At 39.7% G+C, this 22,837-nt stretch overlaps 1 protein-coding gene across 2 annotated transcripts in view; it reads right to left on the bottom strand.

The window, feature by feature from the left end:
• Positions 1–19,753, bottom strand: part of hecw2a (HECT, C2 and WW domain containing E3 ubiquitin protein ligase 2a) — a 41,504-nt gene extending 21,751 nt beyond the window's left edge. Inside the window, exons 1-9 of one of the 2 annotated variants that reach the window (XM_034304883.2) lie at positions 19,273–19,753; positions 6,182–6,878; positions 4,081–4,188; positions 3,864–3,958; positions 3,334–3,403; positions 2,653–2,822; positions 2,282–2,424; positions 2,064–2,164; positions 191–921 (exon numbers count right to left, since the gene is read on the bottom strand). In XM_034304883.2, coding sequence (XP_034160774.2) covers positions 191–921; positions 2,064–2,164; positions 2,282–2,424; positions 2,653–2,822; positions 3,334–3,403; positions 3,864–3,958; positions 4,081–4,188; positions 6,182–6,503 — 1,740 coding nt within the window. In that variant the 5' untranslated portion in view covers positions 6,504–6,878; positions 19,273–19,753. The remainder of the gene's footprint in view (positions 1–190; positions 922–2,063; positions 2,165–2,281; positions 2,425–2,652; positions 2,823–3,333; positions 3,404–3,863; positions 3,959–4,080; positions 4,189–6,181; positions 6,879–19,272) is intronic. The other variant, XM_034304882.2, reaches the window with a different exon arrangement.
• Between the last annotated feature and the right edge of the window lie 3,084 nt (positions 19,754–22,837).

Below are 22,837 nucleotides of genomic sequence, written 5' to 3'. Positions count from 1 at the left end.
CAAATAAAAGTGCACATGTACAGTAGGGTACAATACAGTCTAAAAGTCCACCAGAAATAACTGTTTTTATTTCTTCACTTTTTAAACTAATACAATTTAGACAGGTTCTCAAACAAGACATGTTCTTTAGATCCATTCTAAATGTTGGGCTCAGACTTTGTAACTCAAATTTATTAGTAAGAAAATTCACCTGAGCAGCAGACATAGGCATGGGGCCACAGTCAGATGCCATGGATGAGATATCCACCTCGGTGGCCAACTCCTCACTAGGCCCCAGTCCTTCTTCTTCCTCTCCTTCATCCTGTCTCTCCATCAGACTTGCTGTCTCTACTTGTGGAGCCACAGAACTGGGCAGAGCCTCTGGCTCCAGAACCACCTCAGTCCCTAAACTCAGAGTCTCCACCTCTGACTCTAGCCCAACTTCTTCTGGTGGCTCCCCCAGTTCCTCAGGTTCTTCAGGAGGTTTGTGGAGCATCACTGGACATCTGGTGAGACCGTTCAGAGCAGGCGGTATGGGATCAATACCAGCAGACCTCTCCTCATCTTCGTCAGAGTCAATGTGGAGCATATCACTGAGGCGGGTGTGGGTGGGGAAGCTGGAGCTCAGTTTTGGAGATGCTGCGCCCATTGGACGCTCACCTGGTCCTTTGGGAGCCTCAATGGCATCAAGCTGCTCACTAAAGGTTCTCTGAAGTATGCTGAGAGAAGGCAGAGCTTCTTCATCTAAAGCACTAGAACAAACCTCTGTATCAGGTGATAGAGCACCACCTCCTTCGCCATTTCGACGAAAACTTTGGGAGCGGGTGGGGTACAGAACACCAGAAGGTAAATGAAGATGATGGGGCAAATCTTCATCATCAGAAGGGGTACCGGGGGGTCCATTAAAAGCTGCTGCCCCAAGGATTGTCTCTGGGGTGAAATCTAGGATGAAAATATAGGTAGTCGTTTAAAAGTTAATATACAGCCATCAGCCATAACATTAAAACCACCTGCCTAATACTGTGTAGGCCCTCCTTGTGGCACCAAAACAGCTCTGATCCATTGAGTCATGGACTCCACAAGACCTCTGAAGGTGTGCTGTGCTATCTGGCACAAAAACGTTAGCAGCAGATCCTTTAAGTTCTGTAAGTTGTGAGGTGGGGCCTCCATGAATCGGACTTGTTTGTCCAGCACATCCCACAGATGCACAATCTAATTGAGATTTGGAGGCCACATCAACACCTTGAACTCTTTGTCATGTTCCTCAAAACATTCCTGAACTATTTTTTCAGAGTAGCAGGGAGCATTATCCTGCTGAAAGAGGCCAGTGCCATTAGGGAATATTGTTGCCATGAAGGGGTGTACTTGGTCTGCAACAATGTTTAGGTAGGTGTTACATTGCTCCATGGTCCAATTCTGATGCTCACGTGGCCATTGTAGGTGCTTTAGGTGGTGCACAGGGGTCAGCATGGGCTCTCTGACCGGTCTGCAGCTACGCAGCCCCATACACAGCAAGCTGCGATGCACAGTGTGTTCTGACACCGTTCTATCAGAGCCAGCATTAACTTTTTCAGCAGTCTGTGCTACAGTAGCTCTTCTGTGGGATCGGACCGGACGGTCTAGCCTTTGCTCCCAATGTGCATCAGTGAGCCTTGGGCGCCCCTGACCCTGTCGCTGGTTCACCAGTTGTCCTTCCTTGGATCACTTTTGGTAGGTACTAACCACTACATACCGGGAACACCCCACAAGACCTGCTGTTTTGGAGATGCTCTGACCCAGTCATCTAGCCATCACAACTGCTGCCTAATATATCCCACCCCTTGACACGTGTGATTGTAACGAGATAATCAATGCTTTTCACTTCACCAGTCAGTGGTTTTAATGTTATGGCTGATCAGTGTAACTTCTGCAGTCACACTATCTATTAATACATAAGTATTTTTGATACGTGATCATAATGGCAAAGTGACACCAGAAATATGAACCTACACAGCAGAATCTAATTTGGTACGCACTTCGCTGAAATCAAAACTCTGTGTTTGTGTGTACTGTATGTGTGTATGTGTACGTGTGTGTTATCTCACCGTCCTGGTTAGTCGAGGTGATATCCACTTTAAACTGCAGCTGACCACTTACATTATCAGTAGGCAAGCGACGGCAGAGAGAGAAGCTCAGGGATTGGTTCCTGTGAGAATTCCATATGCAGATTAAAACTATTTTTATGACACCCTCCTGCTTAAGCATGCTGTATCATGTTGTGGATAAAAATGAGAATAATTAGCAAGGGAAAAGCTGCACTGACCCTGATGCATGTCTTTCCAGCAGCCTCTGAACAGGAATGTTTAGCTGACCCAGGAAGCGTTTAATGATTGGCCGACTTTTAGCAAACTTGTCCTTAACCTCAATTACTAGGACATCAGTTATCAGGGCCACAAATGTGTGTCTCTGCATGGAACACAGGATAAAACATATTAATATTAACATATTAATTAAATTAAATCAGTTAAATCAAATTATCAATTTTATCAGTATAGTGCTTTTAACAGTAGGCATAATGACACAAAACAGCGTTATAGAAAGTCGGATATACTGTATATTTAGATTCGTAATGAGTCCTAAAATAGTACTCTGTGTGTGTGTGTGTGTGTGTGTGTGTGTGTGTGTGTGCCGCACCTCTCCATGCCACACAGGGTTTGTAGTATTGGTTGTAATGCCAGATCGTCTCTCTTGGCCGTGGTGGGAGAAGGTGGGGAACCCGCTCCTTTTGCCTGGGTGAATGCTCATCTTTAGATAGGGGTCAGGATTAAAAAACATGCCTTTCTTCAATCCCACGGCTCGGATATCTACAAAGAGTCAGATCATAGCACAGTCAAAATGATGGATACTTACAAATATCCAAAAGTCTGAGTCACTCACAGTCACTGAGTTGTTTCTTTTGCATCGTCCAAATTAATACACATTTTTTTCTTAAAAAAAAAAAAAAAAAAAAAAAAAAAAAAAAAATATATATATATATATATATATATATATATATATTAAGCTGAGACATATTTTTACAGCTTTTAGAGAAATCCTTGTAACCTATGGATTCTTTAGATACAGTGTTACAGACAAAACCCTATACTGACTCAATATATCGAATATGAAAACAAATGAAAAATAATAACAACACTGGTGAAGAGTGATATTATGATCAAGTAATATTATGCTATGTCAGAAGGCATTTAATATAACATTTTGGATGTATCTTTTAATAATGTCAGAAAATTGTATTCTTTTTGAGAACTGATGGAATAAAGAGTTTTAGACTCAGACTTTTGGACTCCGTCGCACTCAGTCACGTATCCAGCTGACCTGACAGGGTGAAGCTGAGCAGTTTTCGGCTCGTGTCTGAAGTCAGCTGTCCTTCGCCTTGGCTATCAGCCTAGACAACAAACCGAAATCAGTATCTCAAGCTCTCTCACGCTGTCTCGTTCTCTCACTCTTTCTTTTCTTTTCCTTTTACACATACATGCACACTCTTACTACTAATACACACATTCAAGTATTTAATCTATTTATCTCACTGTGTATCACAGTAAATAAACCTGCACATCTGGTTGTTGGAAGTTGAAAATAATTAGCTTCTTATATAAAGATATTAATATTATCTATACTTAGAAGGTTCTGTATTGCTACAAAGGTGTAAATATACAGTACATGAATTTGTAAATGGCAGCAATACAGGATAAAGTTTCATGCTTTTCTTGAGTTAACCCATTTAGTTGACACAAATGCATATATAAATAAAATATATCTACGTGTATATACAATACTGTATATCTAGTAATGCCTTTTAAACACGGATTCTATAAACATTAACAACTTTAACTAAAAAGACAGACTGAAAATCGAGGATTCTTGACAGTGATGCACGGCGTTGTGGCTCTCAAGGCTCCAGTCAAACCATGATAGTATTTAAAGCAGATTCTGGTCTCAGCTAAAAGTCAAAAGAGGAGAATAAACAGGAGAATTCTGGGATAATTCATATTCCTTAAATGATAGCAAAAATGTCCTTAATGAAGGACAAATAAAATGCTAGCAAACTGCAGCCATACTGACCATCCAGGAAGTATGGGCCAGCCTCCAGCCTCCAGACGATCTGACCACACTGCGTGCCGTTCACGCCACGATTCTTGCAGTCCCACATGTTTGAGGGACAGGTCTCGTCTAACAGAAAAAACACAAGTGTCTGTGTGCTGGTGTATATGTTGTCTTTCCTGGAAAGACAAGTCCAATTTGCACTAATAAAACTACTATGGACATTCATTTTCAGAATTTGTAAACACTTTTATGACTGTCATGAAGATAAAACTGAAAAATCAGGGCTAACATCCAGGAGTGTTTTCTGAATTCTGACAAATATATTTATGAATTGCACGAAGCCTGTTTAACTGACTAAGGAGACCAAAACCATGTCAAGGAATGCGTGGGAAATATTTGTTTAACCTATTTTTAGTAAGATAGATGAAATCAATCCCATTATAGAACCTTGAGGTATTTTCAACAAATGAATATTATCTGAAGTGATACACTGTGCTCAAGTTACTAGCGTTCACTAAGTCAGCTGTAAAAAGGTTTTTGATTGATCCTTCTTAGATAAGGGTATAGGTTTTAAATTCAAAATTATGAAATGTTTCATTTGCTAGGGCCCTTATTTAAATAATAAATTAATACTGCCTAGAGAATATGACAAAATGCAATGGCATGTTCCTCAATGAATAAAAAACAGACCAGAATATCAGAATCTGTCAACTGGACAAAAGTGAATCCCAGCCTCCCATACTCCATATTTGTTTGTTAACATTAACAACTTTGTGATAAAATGTTATTTTGTGATAAAATGTTTTTTTATCATGTATCATGTTTTTTTAAAATGTATATTTTTTGTCATGCAAGGCTAATATAATACTAGTTAGCTAGACCTAGCACACGGAATGACAAAAGTCACTGAAATTATTAAGTGCAAGTAGCATAATATTTTTTTCAGACTCTGCAGAACATTCACTGACTAAAATTTTCCATCAACTAAATTTAGACTAAAACTAACAATAACCGAATAACTGAAAAACGGCTATATGCATATAAAATGTGAAAAAGACCAAAACAGTCCAAATAGGTATCTCCAAATATTGTGATTAAAGCACAGAGCTGTAAAGAAAACTCAACAATATAGTACAACATGCACAATAGAAATGCAATGGCAACTAACATACTGGGCACATGATGCAAATTATGCTCCTTATGCTTTATCACACTCGCACTAAGTCCCATTCTAATGTTAAAGTAAGAGGCAGATCATTTTGACGCCATCATTGAATGTCTGCTTAGTTGTGGAAATGTAGAGCACCCCAGGGATGAGCCCCTTGTGAAGGTAATGAAGTACTGAGGCCTCCGGGTCAATAGCCCAAGGCAAGGTGCCCAGATGGATTGTTTTGCCCACTCTCTCTCCCTCTCTCTCTCTCTCTCTCTCTTTTGCATTATGTTAGCGATTGGGATTGTAGTATATAAAGGCAGAATGGGGAAGGATCTGCTGTGTATGTGTTCAGCTTGTGTTCTGTCAGAATTATAAAAACAGAACATTTATGATTTGAAACCATGCCTTTTAGACATAAGGATTGAGTCCTTCAGTCCTCCTCCTGTGAAGAACCGATGGTTAAATGGCATCAGGAGAATGGTCGCTTTGCCAACTCAGGGACATTCAGGCTTCCCATGAGTGTGATTGGAAGGCTTGAGTTTCAGCACTGAGGCTCCAGGATCACAGACCTGATCTATACCCTGATCCGATACTGAATCGCTGAAGTCAAAGGGTGCTACTTTATAGGTCAAGTGATGTGACCAAGGTTATGAGTCATATTTAATCAAATTGTTAATTACAGTAAACTGTCAAGAATATCAGCAGAAGAGCTGATCACCATTCCACTGTGCAGAATGGCAAAGGCCTCAAATTTCTCATCAGGTTTTTCTTTTTCTTTTTTTTTTTAGAAATGTAAATATCAGTTTTAAACCCAAACTATGTTCTTATTATTTCATTAATGTACTTACTTAGAAATTATTTTGATTGTACTGTTTTATAACATACTCCTTGACAGTTCAGCTGGTACAAATAAGATTTTGCTATGGTATGAACCCAAAGAGCAAGTAATAATTGATCAACTCTTACCTATGTGATAGAGGCCAATCCAGTCAGTAGCATCGACTTCCTCCTTGATGTCCCAGGAGATGACTAGGTTCTGTCCACGCCCGAGGGTGAACTCCAGCGTAGAGGCTGTGAGGGAAGAGCGACCCTGTGAACTGACCAGGTCTGTGTCACTGTTAGCTCTAGTGAGTCCTGCTGTGCCAGCTGCAGCCGTTTCAGTGCCACCACGCTCGGATAGGCTCCTCAGGTTTTCAGGGCTCAGTGTGTGGCGAAGATGAGGGCTGCGCCTTCGGGCACCCTGTTGCTGCTCCCGAGCCACCAGGTGCTCCCGCCCCTGGGGCGCCATGCTGGGCGCCTGGTGGGAGCGGGGCCTGGATGGCAGGACCGCTGTGGCGAGAGAGGGACGAATGGTTGCTGCTGGTAGGGGGGCAAGGCCAGGAAATGGATCGTATTTTCAAGCAGATTATTGGTAGATTATTTGTCTATGAAGGGAATATTCTAAGCCTATACTTGTGTTGGGGCAGATATTAGAAAGAGAATGTTCCCGTTTTGAAGGTTTTGCGGAAATGTAGGTTATTTTACATGGCAATGATCATTATGCATCCTGGGTCAGAGGACAAGGCACAGATTAGGAGAACGGTTAAACTTGGATCAGTTGAGAGGGTGGACTTCAGTCACCAGCTACGCAACTCATGATAAGTAGCCACAACCTGAAAGAGGACTGATACAGCAAGAAAATAAGTGAGAGAGAAAGAGAGAGAGAGAGAGAGAGAGAGAGAGAGAGAGAGATAGAGAGATTAGTATTTGTGGCATGCATCAGTTAACAGCAAGAGCATCAAATTGCTTCAGCCAAAGAAAGGAATCTCTGAACTGGCAGCCATCATTAGAAAGGACAGGAGCATTGCCCTCTAAAGTCAAGCTATTCAAATACAATATACTAACTAACCTCACTTCTGGGGAGGAAATCGCCTCACATGGCCATAGTTACCGTATGCCTTTTGCTTTTTTACCATGTGTCAGACTGCCTGAAGACATTCATACATAATACCATTAAAATGCTTTCAATTTTCAAAGTGTTTATAACATCTTTCCAGTGATGTTAAATTATTCATTCATTCATCCTTAGTAGCCACTTTATCCTGGTCAATGTCACGGTGGATCCAGAGCCTATCCCGGAAACACCGGGTATAAGGCAGGAATACACCCAGGATGGGATGCCGGTCCATCGCAGGGCACCATGTATACACACACACACACACACACACACACACACAAACACAAACACACAAACACACTCACAGAGGGGCAATTTATCATAGCCAGTCTACCTACAGGCATGATTTTGAATAGTGCTAAGAAACTGGAGAGTCCAGAGGAAACTCATGCAAACACAGAAAGAATATGCAGTAACCTGAGCTCAGAATCAAACCCTGGACCCCGGGGCTGTAAGGGAGCAGTGCTACCAGCTGTATGTAACCTTACGCACATTAAAGAGGATGGTTCAAGATACTATAGTTCAAAAATGCTTCACAGGATTATAGCTGAAAAAAGCAGATGTTGGACATGAGGTTTCCGAAATCTATTATGGTGGTATGTCCCTGCCAAATGCATAGATCCTTTCACAGATTAAATTATTCCACAAACATCTGTTGAAAAACGGGTTCTTTGGGCTGATGGACAAAACTGGTAGCTTTTTTCATAGTGGAGCCAAGGTAGGTACAAAAGCATTATTCACATGGTGGCCCTGTGTGTGTGTGGTGGGCTTACATAAATTTCAGAAAATGTAACGACATCAGTAATAACCAATTAATATTATCTTACATGACTCTTGCTTGTGAAGCAATATCAAGTTAAATGAAGCCTGTATGATATATGACTTTAAGCAGATTTATAATATAAATGAAACTGTAACCCAGGATTCTGAAAGAGCTGCTGTAGCGCCTTTGAGTGTCAGTTCTATGTTGTAGAGTCTTGGTTTACTAATATCCCCATGGGTAAATAATATAAGTATTTTATAAAGGGGTTAATCAGGCAAAAATACAGCTCGCCTCTTACTAAGAAACCTCTAGGTCCTCCGTCCCTTTAGCTGCCTCAAAGGGCGTCACACGTCTGTTCCTGTAATGTGTAGGCTTATACTCGTCCATGAGCCTCCCTGAATTCCCTGAACCAGTCAACCTCAGTTTTTAAACCACGGTAGCCAATCACATTTAAGTGGGCTTCTCTAGATCCGCCCCTATTCTGTAAAGTATCTTCATGGATAAATGATGTTATGGAGTCGTTTATCTTATGAAAACCTGAAGTTCAGCATGCAACTGGAAATGCTGTTAACGAAGCAATTTAAGAACGCTTGCTTGTATCTGCCACAAAGTAAACGTATACAAAGCCCTTAATTATCAAGCTGGTTACAATCAGATGTATTCTTAAATCACTCACAGGAGCATTTACACAAGAAATGTTGTACTCTTGAAAATCCAGTTTCATGTTTAGCGACAACTGTATCCTATCCTATTGATTGGATTCAAATTGTCTTGAGTTACTGCAATTTTATATACAGATTATGCTGTTGAGTTTAAATTGCTTATTTAAGATGATGCACTTTCATAGTTCAGTCATCATTATTTCGTTTTCAGCTCTCTGTGAGCTTTTTTGCCTTTTATGAAGTTTGTGCCTTTTACGTGGGTGTCACAAAATGTAAATCAGCTGTGCCATGATCACACTTGGTAATTTACAGGTGATTGCATTTTACAACATGTGCACACACACACACACACATTATCAATTCGTGTAAATCTGGATTGAATCTTTATTTCCATCTATTTCAGAAATATTTACACTCAAATTTACTTGAGACTTAAGATAAAAGATTTAATGAGGCCTATTGGTGTTTCAGTCTCTCCAAATAAAATGTAGAACTTTTGGTGCTGTGAATGTAAAACAACTTGAAATTCACTGAAAGCATTTTCAGCCATATTAGTAAATTCCAGATGTTCCAGCACATATAGCATTAGGTTTAATTCTTCTGATATCGCTGATACTAGCTGATTGCAGTCCAGATAGACGAGAGGGTTTTTAATCAGAACCACAGCTGGGTAAGCAGCTTGTAAGTGACATCAATTATGTAAAAAAGGTTTTTCACTAAAGAGGCCCAATGCTTGTGCAGACTCCAAACAGTTCTGCACAAGGACTCAAGATGATCATTTGAAATTACTGCTGCTAATTACTAACTGGAAAATCTTGTGACCATCTAATCCCTTTCCCACTCATAAAAAAAAAACAACATTTATTTGGATGTGTTGATGTTTTAATAGCATCATACTGTAGTATAGTACCACATATACTGTACATCTGTGATTGATAGGTAAGCACAGGAACTTTTCTTCACGATGCGATCTGTAGCATCACCACAGTGGCTCTGAGTGTGTGTGGCTGTGTAGTGTCCCTGTTGTGCACCAGTGGACATTACTGCAGCACTTGGGGAGCTGGCACACAAAATGGCACTGGGGTCTCTCTTTGTTCCAAGGTGTGTGTGTGTGCGTCTCTGTCTCTCACACACACATGCACAAAGCAAGATAAACAGCTCTCACGTCACACACTTAATCTCACTTTCACTCAGCTGAAAGCCCAGCTATACTACTATATCATGCCAGACGAATACATCTGACTACTCCACTTTCATTATTTATCATTATTACATACTATAATAATTAATTTATGGCAGCAGAATGAATTTAGACAATAATTTATCAACTTTAACTGCACTGTAGTGGCCACTTCCCTATTCCTAAAGTTCACAGTGAAAATAGCAGTGTTTTAGCAAATAAGCTGAACACCATGTTTTTAGGAAAATGTTAGGTTGCCTTTTATTTATTTGCATTCGTGTGCATGTTGTGAATGCTGACCTTTCATTAGCTTAAACAGTTAGAAAAGCAGAGTCAGAGTCAGAGTCAGTACAAACAATCAGTGAAACAGCTTCAAGTACCAGATATTTGGGTTTCATTTCCCCCTTCAGTTTGATCTTTATTATTTCAGGAATGGTTCCAGGATGTTTCTTCCCATATTTTGAAGACTGACCTTGACTTTTCAATATGCCATTTAGATTAATAAAGGTCTTGATTCAGGATTTGGGGGAGAATTCTTTATACGATTTTAAAATGTTCACACTGTTGGACTTTTACTTATTCTAGCTTTGTCTGGGAGCAGAAAGGATTTACACAGATTGTATGCAATGACTTGACTTTAACCTAGAGATGGCACTGATCATCGATACACCAGCAGAAAAAATGATCGGATCCTACAACAAACAGCAAAGTTTAGAGTTGGATTTGGAAAAGAATTTTTTTTTTTTTTTGGAATTGGAAATTTTACACATAAAGACACTGTGTTTTCTTTTGTTGGGATTGATTTTATTATATTTATACTTAATATAAATATTTTTGAGTGAAAGAGTTTAACTGTGAAGTGCCTCAGTTAAAAAACATAAAGCTTAGTAGTTTTTTAAAGAAAACAATATTAAAAGTGTATCCATATTGTCTGGATACTCGAGTTTTCAGTATCACTATCGGAAAAGAAAAAGTGCTATGGTGCCATCTCTACTTTAACTCATCCTTGTGTTACTCAGATCACTCTGCACAGGTCTCTGATGGGTTTTTCTCCTAAGTTACTGCTGATTGCAACTGGTTTCCCTGGTAGCACCTGGCTAGTGCGATATGGCCATACAAACTCCATAGCCAGCCGTCATAACATATGCAAACCCAACCATTTAACCAACATTTAGATTTTCCACTAAAACTTAGATATCTTGTCTATTTCGAGCACAAGACAGATGTTTTCCCACTAATAGTGGAATGTGTGCAGGATTAGGGGGATCCAATTTCCATATTCATAGAATTTAGACATCTTGATGAGGGTAAAGACAGTTTCTTGGCATTTGTTGAATGCAAGTGCTCCAAGACCAAGCTAGAATAAGTGAAAGTCCAACAGCATTTAAAAGTTGAACATTTTAAAATCATATGAAGAATTCTCCCCCAAATTCTGAATCAGGGCCTTTATTAATCTAAATGCCATATAGAGCAGTCAAGGTCAGTCTTAAAATATAGAAAGAAACATCCTGGAACCATTCCTGAAATAATAAAGAAATTATCCAAGTCTGAAAACTGAAACTATCCAATTCTTCCCAAGGTGACGTTTTAGTGACTTTAATATCTATGATCAAATCAAATGTAATTTGGTTTTTGAGTTATTCACCTTACAAAAGACTTGCAGTGCTATCCAGAATTATTGGCATTTTTCATAAACATGAGCAAAAATGACTGTATAAATATACACAGTAATTAAAAATTTCCAAACAATAGGAAAAAGTACTTTTTAAAAAAAAAAAAAAAAAAAAAATTAATTTCTTCTGAAAAATGTGTGCCAAAATTATTGACATCCATTAAGAATATTTTGAATAACTGCATACCTTTCATAATTTTCATTTGTTCTCAGTATATGGGATATAAATATGTCTTTTTTCTCATTCATTACTATGGAAGAATCCACAGGACTTTCAACACAAACAGACAGATGGTTGTTAACCTGCACAAATCAGGTAATGGAGAATACTGTGTGCTGATTTGGGCCATAAGAAAAATGTTCCATGTGTTTGAAACAGTTTGTCAGGAAGTGGGCAAATGAGCACACTGTCCACACACAGTTTGGAGGATGGGGAAGGAGGGGAAAACAGCCTAAAGATCACAGTTGTACAGCTGCACAATTTAATTGATGTGTTCATGCGGTTAATTTGAAAATCATGGTTAAACAGCACTTTCATAACAGCAAGCTGTTTGGAAGCATCGCAAGAAAGAAGCCCTTCCTGAGAGCATCTGACAAATCACGGTCATCAGAAGTACAACATCGTGTGTTGTGGTCAGATCAAAACCCTCCTGTGTTGTGACACACTCCATCAGCATGTCTGGCAACAAGAAGGGACTATGTGCAGCTGATACCTCACTGTAAAATATGGAGGTGTTTATTTTCTGCGTTTTGTCGCCAGTGGTTCAGGAGTTCTTGTGAAGATTGATGGCATCATGAATTCTGCTAAGTACCAGGATATTTCAGCCCAAAACCTGGCTGCCTCTGCACTTGGCCATAGCGTTTTCAACAAGATACTTCCAATTCAACACAGAAATGGATAAAGTAACAAAACCAGTGCTGCAATGACCATCTCAGTTTCCAGACTGGAACTGTACTGAAAACACGGTCTGGAGTAAAGTGGGACGTCCACATGCACAATCCTAAGAATAAAAAGGAGCTTAAAATATTCCTCATGGAGTGGACGCAGCGCTGCGAGTCTCTCCAGAGCAGGACTCCTAAAAAACTGCAGTACTTGAAAAAGTTTTTCCATTACAACTATACAATGTCATATCAGATACTGCATGTGATATTTTCACATATTAATCTTTCTTCATTTTCATGAAAGGTAACAATAATTCTGAAGGTCACTCTACTTCACTACAGTTTCTCACCACAGCTAACGTTTCGCAGGTAGTAACAGCTAGCTAGCTATTTATTACAAAAACCCTGCACCAACAGCTGTGGGGAAAAAGTACAAGTGCTATGGCATTGTTTTTACGATTTATTCCGTTACTTTGACACATTATATTGTTATTTTAACTTAATATGTGACATCCCACAATCTATCAATATGAATATTAATGTATATTAATAATAATAATACTTCTTGAATAATTTGTCATGTAGATATTTTTATGTCCTATCCTAATATAACAAACATTTCAACTTCTAGAGCTATGACTATTATGGCATGATGTAAATTTGAGATAATTTACGTAAAGTGTTATGGGGCCAAATGTTTGACGTGGTTTGCTAAGATTGGAGTGGAAGAACATCTGGATTACTTACTATCTGGGAAATTCCAAATGCATATGGAATAAGAATTATAAGTCAATATACTATTAGTCAATAAATTAGTCTTATTAACAGATTGTGGTGTATTAAGTCAAAATAATGAGAGTAAAATTAATGAGATATTAAGTGAAATAAAACACAGTCTGTGAAATAACTGTGAAATAACAACACAGTCACTTCCCGTTTTTTTTCCCCACAACGAGCGGTTCAGGAGATTCGTAATTTATTCACATTTTTATCTGCTGAGTATTTATTATTATCCAAATAAATGTGTTTTTCTGAACAGTAGCAGACAATAAAAGCACAAAATAGCAAAGTAAAATAAGTTTAGTTACAATCTAAGGTCCCATTTGCAATAAATGAGAAATGATTGCATTGCCTGGACATCGATATCATGGTCATGAACAATCTGAATCAGATTATACGTTTACAACTGTTTTTTTTTTTTTTTCCCCCAGAATCCATTCTCATACGAGCCAGACTACCTCAGGAGGTGGTCTATCAGATCTACACAGATGATACTGGGTGTGTTTACACGTTTTTTGTTTACGTTACTATTGACTATTGACTATTTTTTGTTTACGTTTCTACTCAATAAGCATTAATGCTGCCTTTGCATGCTCATGGTTTGGTCCAATTTCCCTCTTATGAAGTCGTAATTATGAACTCCTTGCCAAAGTTAGTAGCTTGTTCTACTTCGGAATCCTTTAGAGATCTAAACCGATAGGTTATGTTTGGAGTAACAAATATTTATTCACTATGCCAATGAAATTGTTCTTTCCTCTGCTAATATAAAAGGATAATGAAACAAAAATCATATTCATAATTACAGCTAGAAGTGATGTTCATGTAATGTGCTTGTAATGTAGAGATGCCAGAAAAGGCAGCAGTATGCAAATGAGACCTATAGCAGGTGTGTGTGTATGTGTGTGTGTGTGTGTTTTGTTCTGTCCATATAACAGAGACCTACTTCAAATACATTTACATTTGACCCACAAATTTTTTTTAGTCAAACCAACCAGATTTGCACTTAGGGGAAAAGCACTATAAAATGCGTATGACTTTACAGTGTGTTTGTGTTTTATACATACTTATGATGTGTGTGTGTGTGTGTGTGTAATACAGGTATTACTGCATTACTTACTCCTACTCCTACTACTACACTCTTTAAATATCCTGGGTTATTTCATATTACCTTAATCCCTTTGGGTAGTTATCGCAACACTGGAGCTAAGTTTCCGCTAGAACCCAATGCTTGGTTTCATTCTTACGCAGGAATTTGAAAATAACCCGGCTTTTGGGTCGGTTCTACTGCTGCAACGTTACTGGACAGTGGCGAAACATATCCATGACTGAATAACAAGATCAGTCACCATGACGCTGTACTGAGAGAAATGTATTGCCTTGTTCTTTGCTTAGTAGTTTATGTGTTTTGTCATTTTCACTGATTTATTCCCACCTTCCTGGGACTGACTCCAGATCCTCCGCGACCCTGACCAGGATAAAGCGCTTACTGAAGATGAATGAATGAATCATTGATCTGTTGAATTTTGTGGTGATACACACACACACATTTATATATTTATACATACATACATACATACATACATACACACACACACACACACACACACACACATTATATATATATATATATATAAATAATCATAATATCAGTCATATGTTTTAAGTATTTAATTTTTTTTTGTGTAATATATGAATAGAATTATCCTACCCTATAGAATGTAATGCACAATAAATTGCATTAATTTTAAAAAAGTAAATTTAAAAAACTGTAAGTGAAATGTTGCAGTTTATTTTGGTGTTTAGAATGACGTTAATTTTATAACACAGGCCTTTTAGCCAACTAACTGTAATCTTCGCAAACAGCTAAATATAGTCAATAAAAGCAAAAGCAAACAATTATTTATTTATTTTAAATGAACTGTTTTCAAATCCCATGTCTGGGTCATAAATACAGCAACCCAGAAATAATTAAAAAATAATCAGTGGTTTAGTTTAAAAGTAAAAGGCATTTTCTTGGTTAGTTAAAGTTTGGTTCACCACATAATCCAGCAGTGTGTGATTATAATCCAGCAGTGTGTAATTAGTGTGTGATTATAACCCAGCAGTGTGTGATTATAACCCAGCAGTGTGTGATTATAATCCAGCAGTGTGTGATTATAACCCAGCAGTGTGTGATTATAACCCAGCAGTGTGTGATTAGTGTGTGATTATAACCCAGCAGTGTGTGATTATAATCCAGCAGTCTGTGATTATAATCCAGCAGTCTATGATTATAACCCAGCAGTGTGTGATTATAACCCAGCAGTGTGTGATTATAATCCAGCAGTCTGTGATCATAATCCAGCAGTGTGTGATTATAATCCAGCAGTGTGTGATTATAACCCAGCAGTGTGTGCTCATAATCCATCAGTGTGTGATTATAACCCAGCAGTGTGTGCTCATAATCCATCAGTGTGTGATTATAACCCAGCAGTGTGTGATTATAACCCAGCAGTGTGTGATTATAATCCAGCAGTGTGTGATTATAACCCAGCAGTGTGTGATTATAATCCAGCAGTGTGTGATTATAATCCATCAGTGTGTGATTATAACCCAGCAGTGTGTGCTCATAATCCATCAGTGTGTGATTATAACCCAGCAGTGTGTGCTCATAATCCATCAGTGTGTGATTATAACCCAGCAGTGTGTGATTATAACCCAGCAGTGTGTGATTATAACCCAGCAGTGTGTGATCATAATCCATCAGTGTGTGATTATAATCCAGCAGTGTGTGATTATAACCCAGCAGTGTGTGATCATAATCCAGCAGTGTGTGATTATAACCCAGCAGTGTGTGATCATAATCCAGCAGTGTGTGATTATAACCCAGCAGTGTGTGATCATAATCCAGCAGTCTGTGATCATAATCCAGCAGTGTGTAATTAGTGTGTGATTATAACCCAGCAGTGTGTGATTATAACCCAGCAGTGTGTGATCATAATCCAGCAGTCTGTGATCATAATCCAGCAGTCTGTGATCATAATCCAGCAGTGTGTAATTAGTGTGTGATTATAACCCAGCAGTGTGTGATCATAACCCAGCAGTGTGTGATTATAACCCAGCAGTGTGTGATCATAATCCAGCAGTGTGTGATTATAACCCAGCAGTGTGTGATCATAACCCAGCAGTGTGTGATTATAACCCAGCAGTGTGTGATTATAATCCAGCAGTGTGTGATTATAACCCAGCAGTGTGTGATCATAACCCAGCAGTGTGTGATTATAATCCAGCAGTGTGTGATTATAACCCAGCAGTGTGTGATTATAATCCAGCAGTGTGTGATCATAACCCAGCAGTGTGTGATTATAATCCAGCAGTGTGTGATTATAACCCAGCAGTGTGTGATTATAATCCAGCAGTGTGTGATCATAATCCAGCAGTGTGTGATTATAATCCATCAGTGTGTGATTATAACCCAGCAGTGTGTGCTCATAATCCATCAGTGTGTGATTATAACCCAGCAGTGTGTGCTCATAATCCATCAGTGTGTGATTATAACCCAGCAGTGTGTGATTATAACCCAGCAGTGTGTGATTATAACCCAGCAGTCTATGATTATAACCCAGCAGTGTGTGATTATAACCCAGCAGTGTGTGATTATAATCCAGCAGTCTGTGATCATAATCCAGCAGTGTGTGATTATAATCCAGCAGTGTGTGATTATAACCCAGCAGTGTGTGCTCATAATCCATCAGTGTGTGATTATAACCCAGCAGTGTGTGCTCATAATCCATCAGTGTGTGATTATAACCCAGCAGTGTGTGATTATAACCCAGCAGTGTGTGATTATAATCCAGCAGTGTGTGATTATAACCCAGCAGTGTGTGATTATAATCCAGCAGTGTGTGATTATAATCCATCAGTGTGTGATTATAACCCAGCAGTGTGTGCTCATAATCCATCAGTGTGTGATTATAACCCAGCAGTGTGTGCTCATAATCCATCAGTGTGTGATTATAACCCAGCAGTGTGTGATTATAACCCAGCAGTGTGTGATTATAACCCAGCAGTGTGTGATCATAATCCATCAGTGTGTGATTATAATCCAGCAGTGTGTGATTATAACCCAGCAGTGTGTGATCATAATCCAGCAGTGTGTGATTATAACCCAGCAGTGTGTGATCATAATCCAGCAGTGTGTGATTATAACCCAGCAGTGTGTGATCATAATCCAGCAGTCTGTGATCATAATCCAGCAGTGTGTAATTAGTGTGTGATTATAACCCAGCAGTGTGTGATTATAACCCAGCAGTGTGTGATCATAATCCAGCAGTCTGTGATCATAATCCAGCAGTCTGTGATCATAATCCAGCAGTGTGTAATTAGTGTGTGATTATAACCCAGCAGTGTGTGATCATAACCCAGCAGTGTGTGATTATAACCCAGCAGTGTGTGATCATAATCCAGCAGTGTGTGATTATAACCCAGCAGTGTGTGATCATAACCCAGCAGTGTGTGATTATAACCCAGCAGTGTGTGATTATAATCCAGCAGTGTGTGATTATAACCCAGCAGTGTGTGATCATAACCCAGCAGTGTGTGATTATAATCCAGCAGTGTGTGATTATAACCCAGCAGTGTGTGATTATAATCCAGCAGTGTGTGATCATAACCCAGCAGTGTGTGATTATAATCCAGCAGTGTGTGATTATAACCCAGCAGTGTGTGATTATAATCCAGCAGTGTGTGATCATAATCCAGCAGTGTGTGATTATAATCCATCAGTGTGTGATTATAACCCAGCAGTGTGTGCTCATAATCCATCAGTGTGTGATTATAACCCAGCAGTGTGTGCTCATAATCCATCAGTGTGTGATTATAACCCAGCAGTGTGTGATTATAACCCAGCAGTGTGTGATTATAACCCAGCAGTGTGTGATTATAACCCAGCAGTGTGTGATCATAATCCATCAGTGTGTGATTATAATCCAGCAGTGTGTGATTATAACCCAGCAGTGTGTGATCATAATCCAGCAGTGTGTGATTATAACCCAGCAGTGTGTGATCATAATCCAGCAGTGTGTGATTATAACCCAGCAGTGTGTGATCATAATCCAGCAGTCTGTGATCATAATCCAGCAGTGTGTAATTAGTGTGTGATTATAACCCAGCAGTGTGTGATTATAACCCAGCAGTGTGTGATCATAATCCAGCAGTCTGTGATCATAATCCAGCAGTCTGTGATCATAATCCAGCAGTGTGTAATTAGTGTGTGATTATAACCCAGCAGTGTGTGATCATAACCCAGCAGTGTGTGATTATAACCCAGCAGTGTGTGATCATAATCCAGCAGTGTGTGATCATAACCCAGCAGTGTGTGATCATAACCCAGCAGTGTGTGATTATAACCCAGCAGTGTGTGATTATAATCCAGCAGTGTGTGATTATAACCCAGCAGTGTGTGATCATAACCCAGCAGTGTGTGATTATAATCCAGCAGTGTGTGATTATAACCCAGCAGTGTGTGATTATAATCCAGCAGTGTGTGATCACACTGACCCGGCACTGGGTTACAAAATGACTCAAACTGGGTTACATGTGATCCAGAATTTTTACAGTATAATAATAATAATTATTATTATTATTATTATTATTATTATTATTATTATTATTATCAGCTCTGTGAGCACAGAGACGACATGAATGTAAAACATGAGTATCAGTATCACTGTAAGGATTAAAAGCTTCCTGAACCACAGCGAGCTGTTTTCATCCCTCGGCACTGGGGTGAGTATTACGTCATAAGTAATGCCATATCAGAGCCTCCTTCATAAGAAGCTTATAACGCGTCTTTATAGAAATTACAGGCACAAAACGGCGTAAACACTGCAAAGCCATGTCTGCGCATTATTGCCCTTACTGCTCCACATGCAGCTGTGCGCTGGGAATTCCCCATGCTGTGTGCTGTTTACTGCTGCATCACTGAGCACAGGCTAGTGCTGTCAGGAGAAACATCTGTCCTGAACACCAGCCTTCTCCAAGTCCTCCATTCAGTGCACAGAAAACCTCACATTATCCTGTACTAACGCAGTGGCAGGCTGCAAAGCCACGCCAGGCTGCAGATATCTGCTTAGTCACAGGAAGAAAACGTGATTGGTTACGTGCGTGTGTTAGAAATGAGGCGCGAGGAGAACGTGGCTTACCTCGCGCGCGTCGGTGAAGTGATCACGCGGGGAAAGTGCGCAGTGTGCAGAAGAGGTTCCCAAGAAAATCAAATCCAAACGCAGCACTGTTCTCAGTCTCAGGTAGCACTGGAGAGGAAGGCAGGAACCCTCCCTGGCCCTGGTATCACGACACGACTGGCGGATAAGCGAGCAGAGCAGAGCCGAACGGAACCGAGCCGAGCCGAGCCGAACCGAACCGAGCTCCTCCGCGCTTCCCGTCGTGTGTCGGCCAGTGGGTGTGTTACTCCGTCTCTCCGCCTGCTCATGAGCGGAATGTTAATGCAGGACAGCGATACCCCACTCCCTCCTGTCCCATCGTCTTCCCCTGCAGTGGCAGCTCACACACACACGCACACACACACACGCGCGCGAGCACACACACACACGCACGGTTCAGCAGTTTGAGATGCTGATGACGACCACGATGGGAACAGAGTGCTCCTGCAGGGGCAAAATAACTGTCCCGCGTGTGTGTGTGTCTCTAGGGTGTGTGTAGGGTGGGTGTGTGTGTAGGGTGTGAGAGTATGTTCATCATCCTGTAGGGAAAAGATAAAGAGCAGAATGAATGACTGAAAGAACAGGAATTAAAAAAGAGAGGATTAACCTAATAAAGGATGTCAAAGGAGGAAAGAAAGAAGGAAGGACTAAATGAAAAGAAATTATATATTAAAGGAAAGGAAAAAAAAATAAAGGAAGAAAAAAGGAAAGGCAGAGGAAAGAAATGATGAAAAAGAGAGAAAGGAAGGAAAGAGAAAACAAGGAAGAATGAATGTAGGAAGAATAGAAAGAAGAAAAAAATAATGGAAAATATTTAAAGGAAGAAAAGAAGGAAGAATAAAGGAAGGCAGGAAGTGCACAAGGAAGAAACAAATGAAGGAAAGACATGAGGAAAGAGCACAAAAAGAGGAAAAGAAGGAAGGGCAGGAAAAGGAAAGAGGCAGGGAATTAAGTATGGAAGGATGTAAGTGAGAAAGAAAGGAAGATGGAAGAAAGGAAAGTAAGAAAAAATTCCTTATTGTTTTCTTTCCTTCTGTCTGTCTTCATCATTCCTGAAGAATGAATGGCAAAAGAAAGAAAGAGATGAAGGAAGTGGAAAGAATGAGGATAGGAAAAAAGAAGGTAAAATAGAAATTTTACAAGGAAAGGAATGAAGAAAGAAAGAAAGAAAGAGATAGTGAGAAGGAATGAAGGGCAGAAGGATTGAGGGAGTGAAGATAAAGGTCAGTTATCTTGTCCAGGTTCCAGAAAGTCCCAGTGTGGAAGTTATTATGGGACAGCGTGGAGGAGTGATCAGTGTGCAGCACGCTGGAGCCGTGGAAGGTTAAGGGTCTTGCTCGAGGCCCAGCAGCAGCAGATCTGCTGGATTTACAAAAATCCAGGTGTAGATTGATATTTAGATCCTTAATGAACAAGATGGAACCAACAGTGATGAAGAAAAACTCCCTGAGACGATGTGAGGAAGAAACTTTGTGAGGAACCAGACTCAAAAGGGAAGCCATCTTCATCTGAGTGACACCGGATAGTGCGATTATAAATCATTACCCTTCTACAACTGTATACTGTAAAGTCAAACAGTACTAAGTGTACTTAACAGTACTAAGTGTGCTTAACAGTACTAAGTGTGCTAAAGGGATGTTCAGTATATGAACATATTATAGAGTCCTGGGATGAGCTCAGGAAATTCTTTATGATTACGGCAGCGGTTTTTAGGTGCAAGTCTACAGTATCATGGTGAGATAATGCACAGAAGAAAGTGTAAGACTTGGACGCAAACACGTATCCGGGGGGGACCATCCGCAGCAGGAGAAAGTGAGTCACGAGTGCAGAAGCTCCAGGCGTTTCTGTTCCTAGCATGCTTTGTGGATATAACCAGAGACTGTAGAGTAGAACTCCAGGTTATCACTCCTTATTTAACTGAATGTTCCTAAATCCAACTCCTCGATTGGATCTGCATAATTACAGTCTGCTGCTACAAAGGATACACTACAAGCAAACATTAAAACTGGATACTTTTATCCCTATATCTGTTTTATAAGAACTGATGCACGTACCTGACTTTCCTCTAGACAAGCAGATTTTTTGCGTCTCCATGTTGTGTTACTCACCATTTTGTTTCCTCTTTTGTTTCCCTCCAACTGTGTTTCCATTCCATTTCTGCTTGCCAGGCCACCATTGTAAACAAGAATTAATAATGACTTGTAATGACTTTTTGTCTGAATACATTAAAGGTTAACAGTTCCAGAAGCGAGTATGCTTATTGATTTAGCTGCATTTCCCATGTAGTTCCTCTGTCAGCATCCACACCTCCGAGCCTGGTGCCCAACAATGCCACTTCTTTCCATCAGAAGGCCTCACTCCTGCTCCTGACCCTCTGTCTGAGAATGCCTTGGCTCTCCCTGTAAACATTACCCCACTTCCTTGGTCCTCTGCAATGGCAAAGTCACCCATGGGCCCTCAGTCTGCAGGGCCCTTCACCTCTCCAGAACCATGGAGTGAACCCCGGCTCCTTTCAGGCAACACTGGCATCCTGTTCTCAGCTGGATAGCATCGTTCTGCCTTGGACCCTACCACTGGCACTTTCTGAGCCATGTACCTTTGTTTTTCCTTGTTAAGTTCCTGTTTTCCTGTTTCTAATCTCTCTCTTTCTAATCTCTGGTTATTTACTGATTGATTTCACCCAAGTCTCATTTCCTAAAACATTTAACCGCTGCTTTCTGAGTGACTTGTTTTAAAAAGTCTTGCTATTTTCCAGTATACATTAATGAGCTGTGTGTTTACCTTTCTTCATCACCAGTTTACCTCATTTCTGCCCTTGGAAGTTATCTAGTTATCAAGTTATCTAATATTTGGAAACCACAACCTAAGGCATGCTAAATGTAGTCTGTTTAACATCATGGCTGAATAACCTGACTAATGAGCTAGCATTAGCTTCATATCTATCCGTTGCACCCAGATGAGGATGGGTTCCCTTTTGAGCCTGGTTCCTCTCAAGGTTTCTTCCTCATATCATCTCGGGGAGTTTTTCCTTGCCACCGTCGCCACTGGCTTGCTCATTAGGGATAAATTCACAGTGATAAATTTAAATATTTACAATATATTTTTGTGAATCCATTTATTTCTGTAAAGCTGCTTTGTGACAATGTCCATTGTTAAAAGCGCTATACAAATAAAATTGAATTGAATTGAATATCTCTGAATCAAAAACTCAGTAGCAGGCTGCAAGTGACTAAACTTTTGAAGCATTTTGGAGCACTCATTAAAACACAATTTATAGGAGAGATAAAACCCATGTAGCTGTTTTTTAAATCTTACCCTCATCAGTTTCTCTGTACCTGACAGATAGTGGTGCATAGATGTCCTTTTAAATATGCTTGACTAATCCTAGCTGCATATAAATGAAAGCAAGAATAAAGGAATAATACGGTTTTCACATTTTATAATAGCAATACTATCTGTCTGTCATGCTCCTTACAAATTTACTAAGCTTTAGCAAGTTTAGCTAAACAGTAAATAACAACAGCACTATTACTAGCATGAGCAGCAG

Source organism: Pangasianodon hypophthalmus, chromosome 5 (genome assembly GCF_027358585.1).
Source record: "Pangasianodon hypophthalmus isolate fPanHyp1 chromosome 5, fPanHyp1.pri, whole genome shotgun sequence".
NCBI classification, from domain to species: domain Eukaryota; kingdom Metazoa; phylum Chordata; class Actinopteri; order Siluriformes; family Pangasiidae; genus Pangasianodon; species Pangasianodon hypophthalmus.
The sequence above is the reverse complement of the archived record's forward strand: the minus strand, read 5'-3'. Positions and strand labels throughout refer to the sequence as shown.